This window comes from Numenius arquata, chromosome 7 (assembly GCF_964106895.1).
Source record: "Numenius arquata chromosome 7, bNumArq3.hap1.1, whole genome shotgun sequence".
Lineage (NCBI taxonomy): Eukaryota > Metazoa > Chordata > Aves > Charadriiformes > Scolopacidae > Numenius > Numenius arquata.
In genome coordinates this window covers 2,271,580-2,282,791 of record NC_133582.1, presented here as the reverse complement: position 1 = coordinate 2,282,791, position 11,212 = coordinate 2,271,580, and the positions used below count along the sequence as shown (strand labels likewise).

The following is an 11,212-nucleotide window of genomic DNA, read 5'->3' as shown; positions in this document are numbered from 1 at the left end:
AAATAAAAGTAAATAGACAAGTAAAATATAAATAAAAACATAAAGTATACATCAATATATATTTGAAACCAGAAGTAAAACAAATATAAAAGTGAAATTCTGAGGTAAGATTCCAATAGGTAAAAAAAGAGAAACTGCAAAGTTGCACAGATCATATTTCATGCAAAATAAGTATTATGAGAATCTCATTACAACTCTGAATTAAAGCCAACTTTGTTATATCAGCACTTTCAGTTCACTCCATATTCATCTTCTGCTTTATGTAATTTCTTTGAAATTACTCACAAGGTAGTGTGTTCATACTTTTTGTCTTTATAAATAGTTTCTGTGCTAAAGAAGGATTGTCCCTAAACTTTTGGGCAATCCCAAGCCTTCATTGTCTAAAAACTGGTGCTGGGTACAACTGGCCTCAATTTTTAGAAATTAAAATACAGGTTTAAAAATCTGCTTGCTTCTAAGTATTCTGAGTATTAAGAATCTTACTAAGTTAGTGGGTTTTGACAAAGAAACCACAAAACTTATAAAAGACCAGATAAAAATAGAAATGAAATGACTGATAAAAGCACCAAATACAATGGGTTCCTTACAAGAAACATAAACTACTAACTCTAATGTATCAGCCTTACTCCCAACACCTGCAAATGAGGATTTCCCTCTCCTGATTTCACACTGAGATACCAGCACTGTAAATCTTCAAAGTGCTGTGAACAGAAATCTCCAATAACCTAAAATTCACAATAATCACAGCTTTAACATACTTGTTAATCAACTTAGTAGGGCTGAAGAAGTCAATATTATTTGTACCACTTTTTTTTTTGTATTACATTTATTTACCTTCTGGGTTTCTTGCACACTCCTGAGTGAATCCATCCTCACTTTCAGCTTCTCCTTCCTTCAGTATTTCAGCTGCAGCTATTTCAGGAGACAGCCTTTATTGAAAAACAGGTATTTTCTAGTCTAACTTTTTAAATTATCACAGATTTTTATAAAAGTTTCTTTCTCCCTTAGCATACTTTGAGGCCCTATTCCCCACAAAGTTGTCCTTTTAAAGGTCAAACCAAGATTCTCTTTTTTTTCTGAGTGGTTTCCCCTCCCCTGAGCCTTAATTCCTTTACTGTCAGCTGCTCCTACTCACTATTTCCTTCAGGACGGTAAACACCAAAGGTGATGTGAAGATGAGTGGTGCCATCAAAGACTTAAACAGGTGCTGGAGATGATGGAATCTGAATATCTATCAGGACCCCAGCCTTGATGATCTCTTCTCCAAGCCCAGCTTGTTCTTCTCTTCCTTGGGGATCTTATGCTCACCGTCATTTAAATTTCTCCTTGGAAATTTCCTCTGGGCTCATACCTGCTACAACCTGAGTAAATTAAAAACTGATGAAAGTAACGATAAACGTTGGTGAACTGACTGCATGCAGTTATCCTGGTGTGTGTTGCAGAAGATGGTGTTAATACTGACAATGTTTGATGCTGTCGTGATTGGAGTAAAGATTATATTAGTGACGCTCTCAAACATGTGCAGGGCATAATGAGAGCACATATGAATCATAAACAAGGTGAAGAAATCAACAGGGAAGATAGATCAGAGAAATAAATAAACCACAGAATTTTTCAGTTAACAGAAAAAATAAAATGAATGCCTCCAGGAAGAAAATAATCCCGAATATACTTGAGGTTTCATCCAGGGATGATCTTCTGCCTCCAGCTGCTGATTTGTGATCTCTCTCTCATGCCGGGTACTTCAGAAGCACGGGCACCACCTTGACTTTCCAGGAATCCTTTTACTCTGAGTTCCCTTCATTCTCCTTCCTGGGAGGTCAGGCCTCGTGGCTTGTCACCCATCCAAAGCTCTGCTCCCCTGCTTCTTCTAGGACCTTCCCTGACACCATCTCCAGACCTTCTGAGAACCTCTGCTGTCATTTTACTTGGGCCAGGATGACATTGGAATGTTTGACAGAATGATATGGGTTGGAAAGGGCCTCTGCAGATCATCTAGTCCAACCGCCAGCAAAGGGCATTTGAAGCAAAGGGCACAAACCTCAGGGTGGAATTCTTAAGCACATACCTAACTAGATGTTAGGCAAAGCCTAAGCTCTAGAAATATGTGCTTATATACACAAATTTCTGGCAACAGGCACATCGGTGCAAAAAACCTATTCTGGTCTTTGCCTGACCTTGGAAACCCGAGGGCTTTGCCTGCACCAGCGAACTCCAGAGAGTGTCAGGGCAGAGAAGGTAAATCACCTATTACTGAAAGGCCAGAATGTTCCTGCTGCTGTTGTCCCAAAGCGGGGTCATTTACCTGCTGTGCAGACACCAATGTACACACAGAGCAGAGGTATTATCTATTTATTTAATTTCTGCAGAGATGGGTAATGGGTGGTAATCATAGAATCATAGGATGGTTTGGGTTGGAAGGGACCTTAAAGACCATCCAGTTCCACCCCCTGCCCTGGGCAGGGACACCTCCCACCAGACCAGGTTGCTCCAAGCCCCATCCAGCCTGGCCTTGGACCCCTCCAGGGATGGGGCAGCCACAGCTTCTCTGGGCAACCTGGGCCAGGCTCTCACCACCCTCACAGTAAAAAATTTCTTCCCGAGATCTCATCTCAATCTCCCCTCTTTCAGTTTGAAACCCTTCCCCCTCATCCTATGGCTCCCCTCCCTGATCAAGGATCCCTCTTTTCTCTCTCATCCTTCTGAAAGGGGGTGCTCTCTCTCCTCTGAAGGGGAGAGAAGTCCAAGAGAGCATCTGTCCTTCGTCTTGGTGGCCAATCATCTGGCCCAAACCATGACAGAGCTCCCATCAAGAGGACATTTATGCTGGAAGGACCCTTTTCAGCTGAAACAGCTATTTTGGTGTGATCAGAGATCGGTTGGAAGAGCTCAGCCACTTCTTTCATTGAAAAAAAAAAAACCAACAGGATTCACATCTAAATCTTAACGCACAAAAACCTCCAGTAGCGTTAGTGGAATTAATTGCCTAATCCATCCAGCGCAACGGATGCTGGTTTTGTACAGGCAGCTGCAACATGCACAAGGAAGGCTGGTCACAGCTAGAATTACTGCTCTCCAGCATAATAATGTCATGGGAAAGTTATTATCAAATCAGCTCATAGGGTATCAACACAAATAACGCTGCCTGGAAAGACTCAATCGTTGGGGACAGTCAAGAGAATGAAAAGAAAGCAAATGGAGAATATAAGACCCAACCAGGGACTCGGAATATTAAATGGGTGCATTCCTGTTTCTCAACACTTGGTAGCACATTGCCGAGACAACATGTAAAACGACCTGCTACTCGTCAGTCGAGAAATTAGTAAGGTATTTGCTCACTTATAATTTCTAATCTTCCTTTAAAGTGCTGCTGACATGAATTCTGTCACTGAGCCTAAAAGTGGATTTGATGGTTTGGTTATGATAAGCACTTTTCTTCAAAATGTCTTTGAAAATAATCCATCCAGAACAAATATAGGACTAAAAAAAAAAAAAGGAAAACTACACAGGCTTCTTCATCAGTGGCATCTATAAGGTTTTTGTCTTCTCTGCTCTCTGGGGCAGGATTCCTATAGGAGCTTAGGACTCATGCCTCTGCTTTTCTGTTAATTCCTGCATCATGTGTGCATCCTGAAGTTAAAATAAGTCAATAAACCAGAAACAGGAACAAAAATCCCCGCCCTAAGTTACCCTGAGAAAGGAATGTAAAATCAAACCTTTAGCTATGTCTGTGTGCTTGCAACAACCAAAATCAAGGTGAAACACCTTGCAAAAAATAAAATAGGTAAGAAGACCTAGGGAATGTTTCATTTCAAACGTGATCACACAATTGCAGTGCTTCACCCTTCTTGTTAATTGCCAAACGGGTGCAGATAAACTCTCACTGTATGGTCTAACCAAAGGTGGAGATGCGAGGGAAGGTGTTAACCGTGAGGGTAGACGTGATATCCGTGAGCAGTCTGGTCACGGAACACAACGAAGCCTTTCGGCCATCAACATTTGCACCTGCTAAAAATGAAAACCCTTGGGTTATTTCAAAATAACTGTGAGGGCACTTTGTGTGGAATAGGATCATTAACTTCGCGGTGAAATGACTTGAGCGTAACCTGCCTCCAGTACCTTTTTTGACTTCACTAGAAACTAATGAGTGAAAAAACATGAAGTGTCAAAAATAATTCCAGTGATATACATGACTGGCATGTATTTCTTTAATTTATTTGTTTCAATTATTGCCTTAAGTGATTTTCATACTACAGCATAAATTAGTTTAAGCAGATTTTCTTTCTCATTTGGAGCAAAAAAACTAGAAATGCCAAACAGAATCCTAAAGTTCATACTCAGTTTACTTTTTACGGTTGTGGATGTCAATTTTGGTTTATATAATCATTAGGAGAAAAAAAAGCAAAGCGGAGCGTGCTGCTCAAGAGCATGCACTAACAGTACACAGAAATGCTTGCACGATACCTCAGTGCAATGAGGAATCCGGAGTCGAGTGGTCTCCCTGCGGAACAGGCTTCCTTTGGGCTTCCATTAGCTTCTAATGTATGAGTAGACTTGTAAAGGATCAAATATACAATCTGTTTCCTGAATAGTAGAACAAAATGCTGCACCCAAAATCTCCAAAAGAACCTACTCCATGATATTCCAATGCTGGCAGGCTAACATTTAAAATGTTGCATAATTTCTTATCAGTGCTCTGTACTCAAAGGAGCCTTTATACAAACACCAGAAGGGAAAAACAAGGTCTCCTTTGAAACGAAGGGTTTGTCTGCATGCCTAAAAGTAAGGAATAATTAACAGGAAAAATTAACACCCTGTGGGAGATCTGTAGTGATCCAAGGTGCCAGCCCTGGTGATCCCAACTGGTCAGAGGTGCAGATCCCAGAGCTGCCTGGTGCTGAGGACACTGCGGTGGGCTGTGGGAACGTTTCTCCCACCTCCTGTGCCAGTCCCAGCCTAATGGCAAGGACCCTGCAAGGCCTCATTTGTTGATTTGGTCTTAAAAGATGGACTCTTAAAGGGATGAAGGCTTTAAAAAAAATTCAGTGGAGTTTGCACTCTCTGGGAGGTCTCCTCAGGGGTTGTCTTTTTGTTTTGTTGTTTTTCTGACATTTTTTTTTCCCCTTGTATCGTGTATCCAGTGCCCGTGGGGAAGGTATCAAGGGGATAGAGCCAGGCCCTGGGTGGTGGGAAGACTGAGCAGAAAATGAAACAAAAGCGGTTCAGACTATATAAGGGAAAAAAATTTCCCACCACGAAGACAGTCAAGCAGAAGAGCAGGTCCAGAGAAGGTTTTCAATACCTGATTGAACATTGAACCAGCAACAGACGATTTGGTTTGAGGCCGCAGAGAACCTTGCCTGGAGCAGGAGGTTGGACTGGACACCTCTGGAGGTCCCTTCCAACCTGAATCCTCCCATGATCATCACAACGTCGGCTGAATTCTGCACCACAGTAAACTACAGAGTGTTACTTTCTATCTAGTAATGCATAGATTACTGAAAGCAAAAAATTAAGATTATTACAGTAAAATAAAATAAGGTAATATTTCATTTCCACTATTACCAATATATACAAGCAATAACTACCTAAAAAAAATAATAAATCAGTAAATCACAGATTATGAAAAGATTCCAAATTAAGTTTACAAAAATATCCTGAGACAGTTCACTTCAAAATCCCACCCACTGCAGTCATTAGAAGGCACGTAAAATTCTTTAGCAAATAGACCAGTTGATGGAGCAGCACTGGAATAAAAATTTATTTTCCTTGTCTCATAATTTTTCCACTCTCATAAAAAAAAAAGACACTCTTCCATAAAATTCTTTATAATAAACAGATGGAGACAGGTACAAAGCACAGTCACCTGGGAAGCCAAGAATGCGGCAAAGTAACAAATTGCAAAATCAGAAATCGCTATCAGGCTATTAATTGATAAGCACTGCTAATTCAAGCGTATAGAGATAGAATGCAACCAGATGCGGGTGTATACATACATATATATATATATACCTCTCTTCTGCAGAGAGGTGCTACAACGTGCTACGATGCCATTACAAGGGGAACTCGCACTTCACCCCAACACTTTCAAAGCTGGGTAACAAACTGTTTCAAATCCTTGTCCGAGCATAAGTGCCACGGAGTTATTCCCTCTCTGGACGCAAAACCCCCGTTTCTCCGTCTGCTGTGAAAAAGATTTCGGAATTGATGTCGGTCAGCAATTATTTTAAACCTTATCAAGGATGCTCGTGTTTCCCAAAATATCCATCACTCTTCCAGTGGCCTTGAGAGCTCGCTGGGGAGAAAATGCTACAATCTGCAAAGAACAAAAGAGGTGTCCCTTTGTGCCCGAGTTGCTTTGCTAATAACAAAAATAATTTTTGCCAACAAATCAGCAAATATAGAGTTAAAACTGTTCTTTAGAGCAGGAGTTTCAAAACAATACACGTTTTGCTATTATACAGATTCCAGTGTCATCCTGTGTTTTGTGCCTTTTCTTTATAAAGTACTTTTGAATAAAGCTTTGTTAAAAAATGAAAATGAAAATTACTCTATCAATGAGGTACCAGGTCCTTTTGTTTATTCTTTTCCTTGCTCTTTCCCCAATCCCGCTTTCAGCGCTGTGGAAGGAGGGGGAAGAACTAAACCTCTCCCTTAATGAAACAAATAAACAAACAAACAGTAAAGCAGTAACAAAAAGGGGGCAGAAGCACCCGAGTGACCACCAAACTTACATACCCATTTAACTTCATTTTCTTTAATTTAGATAAAAAGGAAAGCATTAAAAAAATATTACTGTAGGACATACCAAACATGAAGCTTAAGAAACAGAAGAGTGCCCAGTGTCTAAATAAATATAAGAATCTCCTTGGGGAGCCAATTCAACGTCAAAGGAACTTGTTTTGTAAATATTAATTTATTTTTACATATATAGAAAACAAAGGTTCAAAGAAAGACATTCAAATTAACAAGATAAATTACTTAAATTATTTACAGTGTTACAAAAGCGGTGTTTCAGAGAATTTTTCTGACATAAAAAAGGATCTGAAGAAACAAGGGGAAGCATAAGGACTACTATTAAACATGTTTTGTATTTATGGTGACTATGCACCATTAGGGGACAGAGCAAAACTAAAATGCTGTTTATTAGGAAAAAAAAAAAAGCCATTCATCATAATAGCTACCCTTGAAATTTATCAGACTGGATCAGTTAAGGTATTGCTGAACCGCTATTTTTAAAGGCCTTTTATTTTCAAGATAATTTCTGTTATATTTGATTATTACTAAGGAAAAAAATAAACATTTTTATTTCTGCCAACCACACAGAAGCTCTACAACTCTCAAAAGACAGGCATTGGTTTCCCAACTTGGAAGCTTTACACACACGTTACGTCTTGACTGTAAAATTCATAGCGCTCATTTTAAACATCTCCCGAAAGAACTTTCCTTGTTACCACTTTCACTGTGTATTCAAGCACCAACATGTTGTTTTCATGAAGAGTAACAGTATTTATCTAAACCGGCACCTGGATTATTACATTTCTTCTGTATTTAATATTGGAAATAAATCACATTATCCCTGAAACTGCTGTATAGCACAGTCGCCTAAAGTAAATGTTTTCCAATAATGACAATTTTCCTGTCCGGCTCGAAAATTTTCCAATGCAATCCCACCCCAAAGGCACTGTTAAAAAGCAGGCTCCTTGTTTTAATCCATTTGTATTTGAGCAGAGTTCAAAAGAACACTCACTCTCCATAAATATAAAGAAAACAACGGGAATTCATCTGAGAGGTGAAGAATAATTTGATCAAGGTTCTTCAGAAATCTGTTTTTTTCCTCTCCCTCATAGTCTGAGCTTGAAACATTACAGTCTTCTGTGTCTTTTTGAAGAAGCTGTTCCAGAATCATGCACAAAGTGAAAATATTCTCGTACTGGGTGATGTCATACATGGCCTGGGCCTGGGAATATAGAAAAAAAAAAAAAAAATCAGTATGTAAGCACAGGGTGAAAATGCTTTGGCAGCCCATCATCTTGGGTGACAGTGTAAGGAATAATTTGAAGATTTGCAGTAGTATTTAAATGATCAGAACGGCAATAGGCTCAGATTGATTATTTCTAAGAAATGTTTTCCTTTTTGTGATAACAGCCAAACAACTGGCTCTCCATCAAACTACCAAACGCAAAGTCAAGGTAAGCTCATGTTCATGAGGCAGAGGGTTTTCTTGACCTAATTATCCACAGGCTGTGACCTACAATAACGATCTACAGATAAACAACAACAAAAGCTTCCTTTGTTTTAGGCATGGAATTAAAATCAGTGGATTTGTGTTCACTGAGAAGTAAAGTAATGAGTAAAAAAAGCAAAACCTTTTTTTGATTCTGAAATGTTGGTCTCGTAAATTCGCTCAGACCCTCCTTTCGCATGAGGAATCAATAGAAAATGTTTTAGAAAGGCAAATTATGTCACTTCACTTGTCCCCATTAACTCTTCCAAGCAGTTGAGCAATTGTGTTACTTCCAGCGGGTCTTGAAAAGTGTGACTAATTGTAACTTAGTAAACTATCTAGTTGATTATGGATAATAGAAACCACAAGCCAACTAATTCCCTTTCCTCTGCAAATACTATCGCACCAAAGGAAAATTATTTTAGCCACACAGAACCGGCTTTGAACAGAAAGGCAAAGTTTGATGCAAGGAGGAAGGATTTTTTTTTGGAGGTAATTGCTTTTCGGGGGACAAATGCACCTTGAAATATTGTTTTATAAAACCGGGGAGGGGAGGGGGAAATCAGTCTAGAACATTTTCTGGCTCAAGGCTTATTGACCTTTCCAACCCATTTAATAACCTGAACAAAACATGGCTCCATTTGGTTTGCCGGATGCCTTTTGTAACACTAATTGATGCAATTACTACCAATGCAAGTTTAAGGTATGTCTCAAAAGCAAACCTTACATATAGACTACAATTCCAGAATATATTAATACCAACTTTAAGTAACACTAATTCTGTTTCTCAGAAAGGATTTTAGGATAATCATTCTTTTTACAGATCGGATGGGTGTGCAATACAGGTTTTGGACTCTGGATTTTTTTTTTGTGAGATCAGTTATTGCAGATTTTTCCTCACCAAATGCTTGGAAATGGGCTTCTTAGCAGCGAGATGCACTTTGCACGCACCTCAGTTTTGAATTTAACTCTTGAAATTATTTTCTTATTATGGTTTCTCAACCCAAACAAACTTTAAAAAGTTAAATAATTTTTTAAAGATTATTAATTGTATAAGATTGAGCTTTACATAAGATGGAAACAAGGGGCGCAAGGATCTTCTGCCTGGATTTGATGATCTGCTAATCAGAATTCATGTATTTCCATCACCAAGTTGAGAGTGCAGGAAGTGTCAAAACTTTTGGCTGAAATTAATTCTCCAAAATTCTCCTACGTTACACGGCAACCACCTGGAATAACACACGTATTTCCTACTTAATCTGAAAGCAGGGAAGAAGTTCTCTAACCTGCCTTCTCTACAATGCTATCATAAAAACCAGTATGTTAAAAATTAATATGTTAAAGGAAACTGCTAAAAAATGTAGGCAGCACTGACAGTCAGAACGTTAAAAAGCCGTTTATGGTCCAGGTCCCTGAGCCTTCATTATACAATTCCAAATTCCAAGCCATGGCTCTTATCGGACAGATTTGGAGTTGGGGTCTTCAGCATAATTTCTGGCAAAAATTAGGGATCTGAAAGCAGAGAGTTATTTGAAGTGACCTTCACAGGATGGTGGATGTAATTTCTGAAGGTGATTCAACCAGATTCGGGAAAAAAACCAAGTGATAATCTACATGCAATTTTTGCGCTTCGAATATTTTTGTTTTTATGTCTTAGTGGTTCACGCACATTTCTATCGCTTACTCAAATGTTCTCAATAACAGCAATATAAAACAAGAACAGGGGAATAAATATTAGCTTTGGAGAAATTCTCTACAATTCTTAAGCCATTTACCAGCTGCAGCTCATGTTTCTTGTGCTGCTTTCTCCTGAGGCTGGGATTTTCCCACGATGCTACCTTCTGACTATAGGCAAATAAAACTTATTACTTTTATATTTCAGAGGATCTACAGAACGGAGAGGATACTTTAACAATGCAAATACAAATTAGATGAAAAGAAAGAGATTATGTTTCTGGCAACTAGGTATTTGCTTCCCTGCAGCTCAGAGATTTATGTAGGTGATGGACAAAACACCGGCTCACCCGTGTGTCTTCTGGAATAAACCAGAACCATCTCTAACTCGGGGTACCTTTTTTTGGGTTTAGAATCAAATGCTGAAATTTCTGACCAAATTAAAGCAATGAAAATTAATCTAGAAGCACCATTATGTTTGATTAACGACAAAAAAGCTTTCCCCCTTTTCTATCCTTATAATTTAGTTAACACCTGTTTAGGCCTCTGAAGTCCTACGAAGGTACCAACAACTGAAATGGAAGTGACAAAGGTTGCACCACAAAATTTACAAGAAGCAAAACTCTTAGACTATGATGGATTGAGGAGATTTGGGCAGAATGCTTTCCTGCTAAAACAGCCACCTTCCAGAAGTATCGATGTTATCGTTTTCTAAACAGTGGAGGTGTATAAATGCTCATCCTTCCAGTTTGATTCAAATTTGTATCAGTATGTCAGTATTTCATATAACATTATGTTGGGTATAATTATTTGTTGCAATATACATTTAATCTTTGGTTTAGGAAGAAGTGGTTTATTTATCTACTTCTCCTTCCTCTTGTTTTGGAAAAAACCCTTACATTTTATTATATAGAAGAACATCTTTAGGAAAATATTTATATTTCATATAAATATAACACTTTTACAAACTAGTTGCTTAAAATTGATATTTCCCTTAGATGCAACTATGAAACAAGATAAAAAAAATAAGATATGGTGTTTCAATGATTCTAGCATCTGCCTAAAACACCAGTTTTCCATTACAATTATGTCTCCAAATCCCATAACCTCCTCTCAACTTTCAAAGAATACCATCACAGTCTTCCAAATTTTAACTGGAAGACTCAAGAGGCATGGTGGGAAGACTCAAGGGGTATGGTGGGATACCATAATTTCACAAAAATTGGACAGGATAGATAAGCAGTGCTACTCTCTCATTTAAAGTATTTAAAACTATGTGGAATATGTACGTAGAATAAATCTTGAATGAAT

At 38.5% G+C, this 11,212-nt stretch overlaps 1 protein-coding gene across 1 annotated transcript in view; it reads right to left on the bottom strand.

Annotated features, from left to right (window-relative positions):
* Nucleotides 1-6,904: 6,904 nt before the first annotated feature.
* MEI4 (meiotic double-stranded break formation protein 4) overlaps nucleotides 6,905-11,212 on the bottom strand; it is a 44,084-nt gene continuing 39,776 nt past the window's right edge. The window contains exon 5 of the mRNA XM_074150949.1: nucleotides 6,905-7,960. Coding sequence (XP_074007050.1) covers nucleotides 7,709-7,960 — 252 coding nt within the window. The 3' untranslated portion in view covers nucleotides 6,905-7,708. The remainder of the gene's footprint in view (nucleotides 7,961-11,212) is intronic.